At 52.2% G+C, this 16,497-nt stretch overlaps 1 protein-coding gene across 1 annotated transcript in view; it reads left to right on the top strand.

Annotated features, from left to right (window-relative positions):
• Positions 1-1,775: 1,775 nt before the first annotated feature.
• LHX4 (LIM homeobox 4) overlaps positions 1,776-16,497 on the top strand; it is a 41,899-nt gene continuing 27,177 nt past the window's right edge. Inside the window, exon 1 of the mRNA XM_081025286.1 lies at positions 1,776-1,866. Coding sequence (XP_080881412.1) covers positions 1,791-1,866 — 76 coding nt within the window. The 5' untranslated portion in view covers positions 1,776-1,790. The remainder of the gene's footprint in view (positions 1,867-16,497) is intronic.

The following is a 16,497-nucleotide window of genomic DNA, read 5'->3' as shown; positions in this document are numbered from 1 at the left end:
ATGCCAACCCAGGGCCAGTACACATAGAAGTCATTGTGACTTAGTCGAAGACAAATTCTAAACGCAGACGGTCCACGCTGTCTTCCCCAATCTCATGCTAGTCCCTCGTCAATGCTGGTGTCTCCCGTTTGGGAACAACGACAGGGGTTAAAAAAGCAGGGAACGCGACGGAAAGCTGGAGAGGGTACACAGTCTCCTTTCCCACCCGAGCTGAACCCCACTGGGATAACACGTCTGTCTACATCTCTGGAAGGGAACTAAGAAGGGGTGCGCTGCAAAGGCTGGGACCCGGAGAGCGGCTGGGTCCTGTGGCGGGGGTTTTGGTTTCCGGAGGCTGCAGTGAGCGGCGTCGAGTATCCATCCATCTGATGAAGCATTAGAGAACCGCCGCGGAGACTCGTCCCAGCAGTGGGCCTTCTGTTTTATTTCCTCCGGGAACTTGCGTTAAGCATTTAAGTGTTTATATGTGTCGCCTAATTACAATAAGCCACGCACGCCCCCTTCATTAGTTACCCGCGGGTGTCCGCGTGCGCGCTGCCGCCCCCCACGCACGAGGTCTGGATTGTTCCCACGGATGCAGCAGGCGAGGGACAGGGCCCTCTGGGGTTCGAAGGCAGGGCCAAGCTGAACGCGCGTGGGCAGAGCGACCCACGAGGCCTCCAGCCAAAAGGCACCGGGCCTGGACGGGGTGAGGGAGGAGGGTAGAGCGGACTCCCGGCCGCAGGCCGCAGTGTGCGTGGGCGCGCACCCTGGGCCCGCGCCCCGACACCTCCGCGCAGTCCCTCCCTGGCCGCCGCCCGCTGCGTGACTCCCGCATTCCCGGCGGTCCCTGGCCCAGCCTCAGCTAGACGTGGGGGGAGAAAGAGCAGGGTCTGGGGAGCACCGGCGGGAAAGGAATTGGCCAGAAAAGAGGAGGAGGAGGATGGAATCGTGTGGTCACGGAGCGCGCCGGTCCGGCGGAGGGAAGCCCCGGGGCCGAGAGCGCGCGAGGGGAAGACAGCGCCCTGCGGCCCCGGCCTCCAGAGGGCCTGCCCCGCCCTTCTCTGCCCCGCGGTCTGAGTGGAGGGGCGGGGTGGTCACGCGGGGGCGGAACCCCTGGAGGACCCGCAGAAACCTGCGAGTCCTGGGCGCAGTGGTCCAGGACCACCTGCTGCCGCGGCCAAGCCCACCGCAGTGTTTATACTCGGGGCGCACTAGCCGCCCGGCTGGGAGCTCGGGTGGGGGACGGCCCGCGAGGCCCCTCCCCGCTCCACGCGGCCCCGCCCTCCCGCCTGGCCGGCCTCGCTTGGGGCGTCAGGACCCCCACTCCCGCCAGCCGGCCGGGGTCTGCCACCAGCTGCCGGGTAGGGGGATTGGCTGAAGGGCGGGCCTCCCTGCGGAAAGCGACGTCACGGCCGTTCCTGCAGTGTGAATGAATCAAAATGCCTGGGCGACCGCGGCCTCCCGGGCGTCCGGCACGCGAAGGGTGGAGGGGGAGGGGGAGCGCCGCGGGGGTGGGGGGGTGGGGAGGGAGGAGGGGAAAAAAGCCAGGGCTGCAGCAACAGCGTCTCAACCCGGGATGTGCACCAACCCGGGAGAACGAGATCAAAGGGATTTGAACGGACTGAGGACCGGCGGGGGGAGGGGGCCAGCCAGCCTGTGGAATCCTCCCGGAGGGGCGGAGGGTCCGGCTGCCACAGTGACTTCGGCGGCCGGGTTGGGTTTCTTATTATTTTCAAATTTCTGAATCCAGCTTGAGGGAGCGAGCGAGAGATCTCCGTAGACTGCGACCAGTTGGCGCTCGCTCCAAGATGATGCAGAGCGCAGCTGTCCCTGCCGAGGGGGCTGTCAAGGGGCTCCCGGAGATGCTCGGTGTGCCGATGCAACGTAAGACACCCCCCTTTCTCGCTGATTTAATTTGATAACGAGACAGCCAGCATCCTTGGCCGGTGCGGGGCGGGCCGGACGCTGCGCGTAGCCGGGACCGGAGGGGCCGGGCGGGGCGAGAGGCCGGCGGCCCGGGCGCAGAGGCGGTCACAGGGCAGGGGCACCGGCCACAGTGCGTTTGAAGGGCTTTTGGCTTTGGGGGCCGAGAGCAAAAGCCTCACCGATCGTGCTGGAGGCGAGCCGAGGGTAGCGAACCCGCATCCCCAACCCATGGCTTTTATAGGACGGTTGGGGAGAGAGCTGTTTCGGGAGCCCAGGGGAATGAGCTGCAGGCCAGGCCTGAGGGCTGGGTGGTCTCCCCAAATCATCCTGCACCCCCGGAGCTACAATCCAAGCTCCCAGTACCGTGACAGCAACTTCACCCCGGCTGGCGGGAAGTTGGAGAGTGCGTCCCCCGCCCCCTGGGGCTGGCAGCGCGGAAGCCCAGGCCACACGCTCTGTCCCCGCGCGTAGGGCGCGCGCGCCGGGTGCATCTCTGGACGCTGCTGCCCGCAGCTCCTGCCGCCTGCACCGCCAGGGACTGCCTGCTCCTAGTGAGGAAGTCCACTCGCCATATTTCAGTTAGCCAAGGAATGCAGGGGAGGGAGAAGCGGCTGGACTAAGTTGTAAACTCGGGGTTCAGCTCTTGCGCACGAGAGGTGTCTCGGACTCGGAAGGGGAGAGACCAGGGTCTGTGTTTTGCTCGCCCTCCCACTTTCGTTCCCGAGCCCGAAACGAGCAAGGAGGGCATGTTTATCTCAGGTCTCCGTGTTTGTATAGGTGTGTGCGCGCAGGGATTTTTTTTTCTGAGGGATTTTGTCTCTGTCGCCCATCTCCCACTGAGAGTCTGCGGTGGAGAAGCTGTGTGGAAGCCAGAGCAGGTCCCGGAGCAGCGCGCGCGGCGGGCGCCGCGGGAGTTCTGCTCCGCAGGCTGGCGGGCTCTGCGGAATGCCCCTGGGCACCGAGGAGAGACGCAGGGTGCACTTACTCTGCTTGCCAAGGGGCTGTGCTTCCTCGGAGACTTCTTTAGTGGAACGGTACCTACATCCTCGAGGTGTATTTTAAGTAAGGACCGGCTCATCCAAGGGTGCTGCCTACCTACGAACTAGGGCGCACCAGCGCGCCCTCCTGCGCCCAGGGTCTCCATGGCAGGGTTTTCTTCCCATCCAAATCTTTCAGGGCAGGCTGGGAAGTGTGTTCCGAGCTTCCCAGAAAGTTTTTGAGAAAGGACCGGAAGAGGATAGCTTCACGCAAACCTATTTAAGTTGTCCTTTGACTATATCCTACAGTTATCCTTTGTGTTTTATTCTGTCAACTGTTAACAAACAGTGCCACGTCTGCGACTTGCCTTGGGGAGTTTACTGCTGAATAAGATGTGTCTGTAGAAGGTGTTGGGGGTTCATGTCCCCTCTTTCATGTCCCCACCCAGGCAGGGAGGGAGGGAGTTCTCAGCCCCTGCACAAACACAAACCCTGCCAAAGGTGCTTCAAGTCCTTAAGCTGCTTATAAGTTCTTAAGCTCTGCTCAAGTGATGGGAGTGTGTGTGTGTGTGTGTGTGTGTGTGACTCCTCTCCGTGTTACCCAGTATGTCTGTGCTTTCACCGTTGTGGTCCATAGGTGGCCTGTCAGGACTGAAGGACAGTGGGCTAAGCTCTGACAGCCTTTTGCAGATGGGATGCCGGACACCTCTCTCAGGTGGTCTCCCCTTGTGTTTTTCTTACTCAGAGACAACTTTGATTTCAGCCTCAGGAAATCAATTTCCTAAAATGCTTGAACTTGCTTTCAGAGGTACAGTTGGCCAGGGCTTGAAGTCTGGGTTGGAAAACTTCATGAGGTAGAGAGTGGTCTTTCTTCCCAGTGGCCCAGGGTGGCCCAGGGAGGCAATGCCCAACCCAGAGGGGTGGCCTGTCTTTCCCTTTGTCTTGCCCTGGTTCTGCTGCCTGGATTAGAGGAGACGCTGACCTAAATTGAGAGCTTCAATATCTGAAGACTTTGAGGCGCAGCTTTTGGTGGTGGGTGGGTGGGGGTGGGGGATATGTGTGGATTGTATCCTGTCCCATTGCAGCAGACCTAGCTGCTGGCTGTTAAGCTGTTGGTGCTGGGAACTGGGCATAGGTGGGGTGGGGTCCCTTCATACATATACATAACCATTCTCTTTCCTGGGACAAGGGGTCTAGGAACTCCGTTGGGGGTGACACGTTCTTGGGCTTCAGAGGGAAGAACGATAATCCCAGGCCTCTGGGTGTTTAAACCTGTGAGGAGAGAGGAGACCACAGAAAGGCTCTCCAATAGGATTCCTCCAACCGGACAACCGGTTTGGATTACACACACACACACACACACACACACACACACACACACACACAGTGCTTCTTTACCCTGAGACACCACAAATGGAGCACTTGGGGGCGCAGGCCTAGGGATCCCTAATCTCAGTGTCTCTGGTGCTCTCGGCTCCAGAATATTCTTTTGCTTATTTGGGGCTGGGTGAGGTGTATGCCTTTTAGGAAAATGTTGTCAAGTAATGTAATTTCTCTCTCTTGGTGGTCCTGTTCCTTACACTTTGCCGCCCCCCACCTCTGTTCGTTCCTGGGTAGATTTGTCGTTGACACGGTCGCCCTACTCCTGCTTCCCCGCACAGATGTGGTGAGGCAGGTCCGAGCCTCGCCATTCGGACAGCCCAGCAGAGGCTCCATCGGGCCACACCTGGCTGGGACATATGGGGACAAGCTGGGACAAGGGTGTCTTCATCGTTTTGAGGGGGCCGGCCTGGGGCAAGAAACTTGGGAAAAATCAGGTGGGAGGAGGCTGGGAGCCATCCCAGTAGCAGCCTGGGGTGGAGAATTAAAGCTCCAGCCTGTTAAATCTTGGAAGGTTGGCCAGGCCGCTCTTCTGGCCTCAGGTCAGTGTTTCCTGGGGAACCCAGAACACCTTGGCTCCTTGCTTTGGGTGGCCAGAGCTGTTTGCAAGAGGCGGCACCCTCAGGTCATGTCCAGCATGACCCAAGGGCCCCTTTGAAAGGGTTCGGCGTTTTCTTTCGGGCCAGGTGGGTAGGTGGGAAAGGGACCTTGTTCTAAACTGCGGGTCCCGGCTACTTGGCCCACGATTGAGGGTCGTGGGTCCCCCTCCTTCCTGGCACACCCTGCCCCTATCCGATCATCCCCTTTGCCTCCCTCGAGGCAGGAGGAGCGCCAGGGTCCGAGTCCTCACTGCGCCAGGCGGGGGCCGCGGTGTGTGCTGCTAGCGCCTCGCCATCGGCTCCGAAACTCTCGGCTCCCGATTTCAGCTGTTCCGACGAGAACCTTCGTCCTGTCGGCCCCCTTTACAGGCCAAGACGACTCGGAACAGTGCAGGACATGCGTCAAGGTGGGCGTTTCGTCCACCCTTGGCCCACGTAGTCTCTGGGCACCGAGGGAATAGACAACTGGAAGCCTGCAGCCTCGGATTGTCAGCTGGAGAGCAGGCCAACCCCGGCGGGAGGACGCAGGGGGGGGGTACTAAAGAGGGAGCAGGCCGGGGGCTTCTCCGGACCCTACCTTGTGTCCTAAGCATCTACTTCTTGAAGCTCTGGCGAACCCCAGAACTGTGGGGAAAGGGTATTTGGTTTTGCATTTGGTAGGATCTGGGCAGAGGACATCTCTGAGATGCCCCACGACCCTTTCTTCCCTTCCTGGAGCTCCTGCTGGGTGTCAATCTCCCAGTACCCCCCTACACACACACACACACACACACACACACACACACACACACACACACACACACACGCGGTATCCATTCCTTGAGGGGTGGAACGGACTCATTTCCCGGCCCAGGAGTTCTCTCAAACTCCGGAGCAGTGATTCTCTTCTTTCCGTTCCTGCCTTTTCTGGCGGTGCCGGCGGAGGGAGGGGAAACAGGAAAAAGCCGTGTCTGTCTAATTAGTCGATCAGATTCCAATACAGGAATTCACACACCAGCCCGGGAGCCCGCAACCTCCCGCCCCAAGTCACAGAACTCGTGTCAGGCGCCAGCCAACTTTTCAAAGGTCAGACGGGCCGTCCCCGCGGGCAGACTCGGGCCTCGCACGGGACCGACGGGGATTCTCTCGCCGCGAGGGTCCCGCCCCGGCTCGGGCCAGAGCCGCGCACCCCCGGGGGAAATTTGGAAACGCCGGGCTGATGGCGGCAACTCCTCGCCTGGGGCAGCGGGCGGCGGAGGTCGCTCGAGGGGGGAAGGGGCTCCAGCCGCCTCGGTCCTCTGCCTGGATCAGTGAGGGCGTGAGAGCCGAGGGCGCCCTCCCGGAGCCGCGGTCCAGGGCGCTCAGGGAGCGGCCTTAACGATGTAACCCAGGCGGCTGGGGGGCGAAGGTCTGTGCTGAGCGGTCCCCAGTGTCCCCGGAAGACGGGGCAGGGGGACCTAACTCGAGGTGATCCCTCGCCTGGGGAAGGTCCGGGCTCGCGGAAAACCAGCGCCACGCGGGGCTGAGCGGGAGCGGCGTCCTCGGGTCTGGGAGCGCGACCGGCGTGACCTCGCGGCCTCCAGGGCAGGGCTCCTCCGCCCAGCGGGCAGGTGCCGTCCTGGGTGGCCCCGGGACTGATGCTGAATTCCTTCTCCTGTGTGCAGCGCGGGGTCCCGAGCGCTCCCGCTCCGCGTGCGCTGGGGTTTGGAGAGCTCGCCCAGGGGAGGCAGGTGCGGACGCGGTGCCCGTCCGGGAGACGGCACAGTCGGGGTCCTGCAGTCGGGAGCAGAGGTCGCGGCTGCGAAGGGGCCGAGAGAGGGACGGCCCCGGTGTCCACCGCACGCCACATTCGGCGTCCCCGCACCTCGGCCCTTTCCCTCCATCCGCTTTGCCCGTTTCTTTTCCTGGCCACCAGTCCCGGGTGGCCCCCAGCAGGTTGGGATGGGCCAAGCCTGGCACGCGTGTACTGCAGCTTGGGAGCGGTGGCAGAGACCTTTCCTTTTCCTGCTGGGAGAGGGGAGCGTGAAGAGAGAGGTCAGCGAGGGGAGGCCGGCCTGAAACCGCTCTTCCTCCCCATTCCCATTCTGCACCAAGCATTTGGGAAAGCAAAATTAAATCCAAACACCGGCCGCACGAGCTTCTCCGTGACTTTTTAACCCTTGGAAAGCGCTTCTCTCGGGTTGGGAGCGGCTCCTCCGGCGGAGAGCCTGGAGGTAGCCGGCGGGTTCGTGCGATCCGCGCGGCGCGCTCCTTGCCCGAGTTCAAGCCTTGGATCCCCGCCCTGCTATCGCGCTTAGAAGACCTTGAAGAGAGCTGGCAGGCTCCAGAGAGACGAAGTCTTGACCTGGGCAGCCAATGATGGAAATGAAAGTCGACCTGGAGAGGGAGTTGGTGACATTGGGCGCCCGGGAAGGCGAAATGGCGCGGGTCGCAGGTTGCACCCCCTGTCCAGGGGAAGCCGGGGTTGGCATGGGACCCAGCGCTGGCTTCACTCCGGGGCTCAGAGGTTGGCTTCATCCAGAATAGGAATTTTAAAAAATTAGTATCACTTTTATTTATTTATTTATTTATTTATTTATTTATTTATTTATTTATTTATTTGGAAACAGGGCGAATGTCTTTGAAAGGGATGTGCGGGGTGAAAGTAATCAGGAAGGAGAGGACTTAGTAGCAAAGCGGGGTCAGGATAAAACCCCCGAGCGGCAGGAAGTTAGAGGAAGGAGGACCAAAGCTAGGTGTACCTGCCTCTGGACACGCCAAAAATAAAGCGGGTTTAAGGCAAGAATGTAGGCTGAATGCTCTGGGGATTAGAGCAGCGTGAGTCCTCAAGACGTCTGGGAGACCGCCTTACACGACTGCCAATACCAGAGTCCAGTTTTAAACAACCGGGTCCTCCTAGAGGTGAGGTGGGGGTGGAGGGAGGCGGGAAACGGGCAAAGAATTTTCTTTCCATTGAGTAGACAAAACAAGGCCCACAGGGGCGTCTCGTATTTTGAACAGTGACCTGATGACCCCCACCGAGCAGGTGTAGACAGCCTCCCGTCCGAAACATTTCTATTGTCCTACCTTCCCTTTTGCCTCGGGTTTTAGTGCCCTTTCACTCTGTGCAACAGTCAATTAGTGATTACTTAGCACCGCATTAGCAGACAGAACCCAGAGGGACACCCGCGCTGGGAAGACGACAGGGGAGGATGGGGCCGGAGAGCCGCACCTGCATTCGTCCAGGGATGGAAAATTAGTTAACAGGGACTAACCTTTCTTTCTCCCACATTGTTCAGAAAGCTCCTTTGAGCCTCTTCTTTTAGCCAAGAATGGTGGACTTCTCTGGAGGGAAACTAGTCTCTACCTCCAAATTGAAGACTTGTGGATGGGGGAGGGAGGGAGGAGTTGGATGGAGGACCTGTGCCATTTGTTTCAATTCGGGAAATTTATCGGGATTAGAGCTGAGGAACTTTGGAATGCATGGAGACTTGGAACCAGTTTAGCTGAAGAGAGGACGGCAGGAGTAATATTACCCACTTTGGGAAACCCCAGGCTGGAGGCAAACTGAAAGCAGCAGTTTGCATTACTGCATAAACTGCTGGGTTGGCAGATGACTGGAGGTGGCATGTATTTTGTAATGATTTTCTGCCTTTTCTCCCTTCTGGAATTAGTGTGAACAATGCCATAACACAGATGTGAGGAAACGGGGTCTACTGCTTTTAGTAAAATTTCATGTGGCTTAAATGTCTGCCTGCCTTTCCTTCCCTTCCTTCCTTTCTTTCTTTCTTCCTTCCTTCCTTCCTTCCTTCCTTCCTTCCTTCCTTCCTTCCTTCCTTCCTTCCTCCTTCATTCCCTCCCTCCCTCTTTCTTTTCCTCCCTCCCTTCCTCCCTTCCCTCCTGAGATCTTTGCGTGGAGACAGAGGCGTTTGTGCATGAATTCACTGCAAAGCAGTTTCCTTGGGGGTTGAGCACCCAGCAGGCCCCAGGATGATGAGGGAAGGGTAGTTTCTGGATTCAGGACAGAAACCGCCCTGGAGCTGGGCTATTGTTTGTGGTAGGAAGAAATCAGCTAAAAAAGAAATTTTATAGGAGCCCTTATGAACATAGAGCACAAGTCAACCATTTTGAGGCATTGCTGTTGGGGGTAGGTGGATAGGTTGGGTTTAATTGGCAAAATTGAAATTGATTCATCCTTGGAAAATGTACTTTGGGTTAACTGTATTAGTGGCGGACTGGAAAATCATCTCGGGAGGCAAGTCCTAACTCCTGTTGTTATTTTGGCGTGTTTCTTTTCTTAGCTCTCCACACCCCCTTTGCGCTGTCAGTCTGGGTCTGACACAGATGTTTTACTGCAGTATCTCACCCCCAAATGCCTTTAAAGTATAATTTGCTTTAATTATAATGTTGCGGGGTGAAGGGATTGGTTCCCCGACTAGCATAATAGAGACAAAACTTGCAGCCAAATTAATTGAAAGTTTCTTCCTATAAGGGGGAGGTTGCCAAACATATGGAATATTGCTACAGAATGCGACATCAGAAAAATACATTGTGGAGATTTAGCAATGCTTAAATGTGTTAATGGAGTGGAAATAGAGATGTGTGTACAGCATTTCCATAGACTGTCATGGATTTGTTTGATGCGATTTTCTGTTTTATTTGCAATTACTGAGAATATTTAATATCCTACTAAAGGTTATGAATTCTGTGTCAGTATATAATCTAGAAGATAATCCTATACCTGCAAATCCACATTTACGTTATGTACTTGATTTACCACAATACTCTTTTGATTAAAACATTATCCAAATTCAGTCCTTAAATGGTAACATTGAAATTGTCTCCAGGATACTTTCGAATTTTATCTTTTATTGAAAAGGTTACTATTTTTGAGGTGTCTAAGCAGCAAAAGAACAAAGGGGATTTTCAAAGGGATCCCCAAACCACCATAAATGAAACAAACAGGACCTGTGATGGGAAAGGGTCTGGAGAAGTGGAGGGAAAAGACAATGTTAGGGGCGACCATTTCTGATACAAGAAGGATTTTCTGACTTTTTTTTTCTGGTTGTTAGTCATTTGTCAAGACAAAAATAGAAATTGGGTAAGACGTGTGTAGACTGATATGTTTTAAAGTATGTAAGTGAATATAATTATAATAGAGACAATGATTTACCTTAAATGTAATGCCAGTTTTTTGATTTTTTTTTATTAGACTTTTCCTAATATTTCTGTGACTGGCCAAGACCTTTTTGGTTAGCGATGTTTTTATAGCTATCACAAAAATACCACAATGTTCAATGCGCCTTTTCTTCTTAGGTCTTAAAAAATTCATATTGGAATTTTATGCTTCAGCTGTGTTGTTTATGTTTGTCATTCTTACTAGGGTACAAAATATTTTGTAAAAGGAAATTTAGAAACATTTTGGAAAATTATATTATGGTCTTTTCAAGTACATTGGTTTAGAATAAGGCAAAATATTAAAAAGGAAGCTATAAATTGTTTGAGAACAATGAATTATCTTTAATAGGGAAATGACAAATAAAGAGCCAAGAGGGGGGAAAAAACCAGCCAAATCTAGTCCTGATTTGTCATGTAAGACTATACCCTCCAGCTCAGGTTTATCCTGTGTGTAGACTGCAGAGTTGAATTAGTCCTCGGCTCCACTGGTCACAATTACCAGGTGATTTAAAAGCGGAGTTGTGGCCAGACAACAAGGTTTTATTGTCAGTGGTGATGTTGAATTGAAAAGTCTTATTTTTGAAATATGTATCCAGTAGTAGAACTCTCACTTAGTTGAATTTTAATTTAACTCTGGCTCTGTTATAATTCCTAGACTTGGATATTCCAGAACTTAGGTCTGAGTTTAGGCAGGCATGCTGTGTCCTGTGGCTTTACATAATACACCTTAGAATTAGTCATTCCCAGACTAAATCTATAAGCCCCCACTGGGAGTATTTCCCCAGTCTGCCTTTAAAAAACCGTCTTCCTTCTTTCCTCGTCAGGGAACCATAGGTAAGCAAGCAGCAACGTCTGGAATTGACTGTTGTTTTCTCTCCCTTATAACTGGGGAAGGAATGGAGAATTCCAAGGAAAACATTCACATATTTCAATTGGATATATGTTTCTTTAAAGCCCCATTGGACTCCGCCTTTCAGTTTGTAGTCGGTAAAGAAACTTAACAAATAAATACAATTACATATTTTTGGAAACACACATTGGCCAAATGTTATTTAGGCCAGAGCTCAAAAAACTTACTCCTGGAGTGAAGTCACCAGCAAAAGGATTTGGGGTGAAAACCACCAGATAGAGGTGGCCTTGGTGAGCACTGTTGGAAACCGTGGTCTTCTGTCAGCTCCAGAATCTGTCCCAAAGGAAAAGAAGGTACTAGCCACACGCAGTTTGGCTTCCAACTGTGTACCCTTAGCAAAGCCCTTTTAAATGTAGGGGTTGACTTTTCACAGGGTCTCTGGGAAGAGTAAATGAGTTGCAAGGACCTGACAACATTCCGAGTGCTGGCAATGCTAAAGAGGAGGGTCAAGTTTCCCATTTTGCAGATGGAGCCTGTCTGGGTGCTCCTGGGCGTCTTAGGAGGACGGCCAAGATGACAGGGTGTCCTGTGGGTTCGGCAAACAGGGAGACCTGGAAGCATCTTCCACGGACACCGACGCCCTATCCTGAAAGAAGCAAGGAAAACTTTGCCCTAGGCATTAGGCTCAAGTCAAATTATTTGTGAAACAAAAGAGGAATTCTATTCGTCTAAAAGGCAGTTTACGAACAATGCCTCCAGAACTCCAAGGAGGTACACCAAAGTCCAAATTTTACAAAATATTAATCTGACATCACAATGTGGTTAAGTCAATGTGGTTAACATTAATCCTATCATTATTCCTATCAAAAAAAACCCCTGAGTTTTACAAAATTAAAGTATTCATCAGCATTATGATTCCAATAGAAATATCTGAAATTCTATTTCCCCAGCAAGGTGCACTTTCTACATTTTAGAAGTCCTTGTCAAGGGTTTGGGTTCTAGTAGTCTCTTTAGTGAAAACAAAAAAATTTTCCCCCTTACCTGTTGGTTTTCTGTGACCAAAGAGAGAAAACATCATTTTTCAAAGAATTAAAATCGATCAAACAAGCAAACCATCTCTGAAATGTCTCATGGTGGCCCCTGGGTCCTTGAGAGCAGTTTCTTGGAAATGAAGAAACGTGAGTGGGGAATAAAAGTGCACAATATTTATTATATATCACCAGAGGGGTGTGGGCAATTTGGTCTACCACAGACCACATCAGACCTTTTGATCTCTTCCACTTGCCAGCTTTCTGAAACTTCACTAACGGAGGAATTTGGGATTTAAAATGGAATTCATTTTCTGATGGGCCACTCTGAAAAATAAGCCCTCGGTGCCCCCACCACAGCACTTCAGGTGTCTCAAGGGCGGGATATCATGTTGTGGGGTTTATGAGCTTCCCTGATGAAGAAATAGATTCCAGCTACAGGCAAAGGGTTTTTAGCCATTTCTTATCAAATAAGAAATAGTTACTTTTCCATCGGGCACTTAGATGTTTCCAAGACAAACACTCAAATAGTAATTTGAACTCAGTCCACTCTCACCTGAATACATTACAGCAAAAGTGAAGGGAGGCCAGGCACTTGGTGGCCCCGATCCCCCTGTTCTCACCATTCACAGGTAGGGAGGGACCAACGTCTGGCAAATTTGCCCTTTTTTGTGTGAAGGAAAGAATCTGCCCGATTTCTTTATTCAGAGAGATCTGAGCCCTTGTAGTGTTCTGCTGTTCATACTCTGGGCTTATACTGAGTAGAAAGGGGTGTCCATCTTCTAGAGGTTTTAGAACTAAGGGGTTGGAGGAGAATTTTGAGTGTTTTGGTGGGGGGAGGGTGGTGAGGAAAGGAAAAATAGTATCTTGGGAAATAACGAAGCATGAAGTAATTTTGATACCAGCAAGATGAATTTGTATATTTAAAGTGTGACTAGCCATGAGAGTGAAGGGAGCTCAGACCATTGAACTCAGACAATGGAATTGTGGTCCAGGCATCTTCTAACTCATTATCTGCTGCGATCACACACAGCAACCCCAAGAGACTGGTGTTATCATCTCCGTTTTGCAGATCAGAAAACTGAGGCTCAGAGAGGTTAAGCAGTTTGTCCAAGAGCACATATGTGGTATAAGAGAATCAAGATCTGAATCCAGATCTAGCAGACTGTCTGATCTGGAATTTACTATAAACAATTTGGCAGACCTGCACACACCTTGAAAACTTTCAAATTCCCCCAGTAGTTTTCAAAAAACAGTATGTGAACAAAATATTTGTATTTCCCCCTAGCTTTCTATGTCATTCACTGGCCCCGTTCCCCACGGCTGCAGGGCTGGCCAGCTCCCTTACTCAGGGGCAGCTTCCTAGCCACAGACAGAGTTTGACTTCAGAAGAATTGGCTTTTTTCTAGAATGGCAGTGCCTCCGCCTGTGTCTGAACATGTGTGTGTATGCACGTCTTTGAGTGTAAGCATCTGTGGTATATGTGTTTGTGTATATATGAGTGTGTATGTACGTGTACTAAGTGTGTGTCTGAGTATCTGTGAACATGAATGTGGGAGGTATGGGTGTCTTTGTGTACGTATGTGTCTGTGATTATGTGAGTTTCTGTGTGTGTGTGTGTGTGTGTGCATGGGAGTGTGTCTGTGCTGTGTGTCTTTGTGTAAATTGTAAGTCTGTGTGACTATGTGTCTGTGAGTGCGTGTGAGGGTATCTGCCTGTGTCCACACAGCTGCTCTCCCTGTGATGTTAGGTTTGTGCCTTCAGCCATGTCACTCTGCAGGACACAGGAGGCTGGTGGCTGTGTCCTGCTGACGGCAAGTGTATTGTACTGCGTGGTCCAGCATCTCTGCAGATTCCTTAGCTGTTCCAGGGATCACGGTCTTTTCATGCCTGAATTCGCCCTCTGCAGAGCCCCAGGAGAGAGCGGTACCACAGAACACTTATGCGCAGATCAGATAAAAATGTTCATTTTAAATGAAATGACTCCTCATATCGGGAACCAAGTTTATAGATCAAATTCCGTCTTAGTGACTCCAAGGGTCTGCTTAAATTCCAGTTTTTAAAGCGGAATTTCATGATATCAAATACTACATGAAATAAATTGAGTTTATGAGGGATTTGGAAATCCTCTTGCTCTTTAGCTACTTTGGTTACAAGTTTATGTCTGGTAGGAGACCTGTATGACCTCTGTCCTGTGCAGTCTCTCCAAACTGTAAAACAAAAAAAAAAAAAAGAAAGAAAGAAAGAAAAATCATAAACTATTGTAAGTTCTTTTTTTTAAAAAAAAGGCTTACGTTGTTGCTCTTTGAAAATTTTCGATATAGCTTACAATTTACAATAATCTAAATAATTACATGGAGCACTGTTCCCTGAAGTGTGGGATCTGAGTTCACAGGTCTTCACCCCCCTACACACACACATGCAAGGATGACTCTGAACTTGACAGGTGCCATCAACAAGCTGGCACCTTGCAGCTGGGTGGAAGGGACCAGCAGACAGGTTCTCCTGCTTCCAGCTCTCCCCACGGGATCTGTACCATACAACACATCTATACTCTGTCCAAGGGACCTATATCTGTGCCTCAAACATTTCCATTTGCCCAATTATTAAGAGAACACAAGAGATGAACACAAGAGAACACAAGTAAATGGCCAGTGGCTCATCTACTCCCTTGTCGCTGTACACAGAGCAGCTTTGAGACTATCTTTCTGCCTCCATCTCTCCTCCATGAAATGACAGGATAGAGCCAGCCAGGTGAGGTGATGTCTCAGACCCATCCAGCTCTCAGGTCGGGTTAGCCCACCTCACGCACAGGCATGGTTCAAATCCTGGTTCCCCCATTGTGGGGCCTTGGGTACTTCGCTTAACCTCTCCAAGGCTCAGTTTCCTTGTCTGTAAAATGGGAATAATTATACTTTTCTCACCTACTTGTGTGGATTATTGAGGTCATAGGCATTCAGGACCTGGCACAGTTCATAACAGGCTCCTGATCCCTGATTTTACTATTATTATTGGTATATAATGGATCTCTTAAACCATTTCTGCATTATATTTGTTTTAAAAAAATTCTCTCTCTCTCTCTCTCTCTCTCTCTCTCTCTCTCTCTCTCTCTCTCCCCCCCCACAACCCCCAAGCTGGAAAGGTTTTTTTTTTTTTAATTTAAAAAGCACCCTTAATATGTCCCTTATATTTTTGCCAAACCGAAGGACCCAAGGCTTGGTCCCAAGTTTGGACATTCCAGCCAGAGTGGGAAGCCTGCCTGCAAGCTGGCGGCTGAAATGGCGTGTCTGCTTTTAGTGTCGTTCCTCGCCGTGATGTTGTGTCGGCTTGCAAGCCTCTAAGACTCCTGCCCGCCCTCCCTGCATACATTACCTTAATGTATTCTCTCTCGAATACTCATCATATTAAGGCTCCCGCTAGATACCTTGCTCGAAATAAATTTTATGGGCATACATCCTCGCCCTCATCCCCGTGCATTTGTGGCCCGGAGGAGAAATATAGCCGCATCTTTCCCCTCAGGCCAAATAACAATTAGGTGGGAATCGGCGGCCTCTGGCCCCGGACCGCGTGGTGCGGGAGGGAGTAGCCGCGCGCCCCCCCGGGGCTCGCCCAGGGCCGGGAGGACCGTTGTCCGTCCGGTTCTCCCAGGGTGAATTTGCCTACACTGGTCCTGTGCAGAGTGCAGAGTCCAGCCACCTGCTCACACAAAGATGCCCCCCCAGGGGGGCCAGTCGCCTGGCACACGCGCCTGGGGCGCGCAGGTTCCAGCGCTCTGCACCCGTTTGTCCGTAAATCACTTCCCTGAGCAGGGAGGGCTTCTTGGTGAGGTCTTCCCTCCCCTCCCTTGTAAAACGATGCAGGGCAATCTTCCTTCCTCAAGCCTCTGGCTCAGCACGGCGAGGGCTCCAAACGAAACACCTGTAGGAGAAACCCCGCCCTCTCGCCCTTGAGGACCCTCTTTGCCTGAGTGGTATCCCCTCCCCCGCCCCACGATGGACTTGTCACATCACAAGAGCTCTTGGTTATCCAACCGTCACTCCTCAAAGTCTCACCTGTGCCTATCCAAATCTCTCAGCTCCTAATGCCCTCTGCTCACCCAAACCCTCCCTGGCGGCTCCAGGAATGCAGATCCCTGATAATCCCCGGAGAGAGGTAGGGGTGTGGTTATGTAGCAGGGGTGAGCACCCACCAGGAGGCCGCCAGGCAGCCCCCAAGCCCCGGCATCGTGGCTGTGTGATGTGGGCACTCTGAGTCTCCAGGTGAGGGCCATGACGTCCTTGCGGGAATTCCCGCGGGTTCAGTGAGATCAAGGCCTTGAACGTGGACCCTACCTGGCCTTTCCCTCCGCCACAGCCTGCACCACGTCTAACACCTGGTTACTGCAATTATCTCCTAATAGTAGTACATCTTTATCCAGCACCAGCTGCATATGATTTGTTTACTCTTCCCAAAAATCCTGTGAAGTACTATTGTCATCATCAGCCCCCCTTTTTACAGGTGAGAAAACTGAGGCGGAGAGAGGCAAAATAATGTGTCCAGGGTTCAACAGCAGAGTCAGAATTCAAACCCAGGCTGTCTTAGCTCCAGAATCCCTGGTCCTACCCTGCGTGCTACGTACT

This window comes from Rhinolophus hipposideros, assembly GCF_964194185.1.
Source record: "Rhinolophus hipposideros genome assembly, chromosome: 19".
Lineage (NCBI taxonomy): Eukaryota > Metazoa > Chordata > Mammalia > Chiroptera > Rhinolophidae > Rhinolophus > Rhinolophus hipposideros.
The sequence above is the reverse complement of the archived record's forward strand: the minus strand, read 5'-3'. Positions and strand labels throughout refer to the sequence as shown.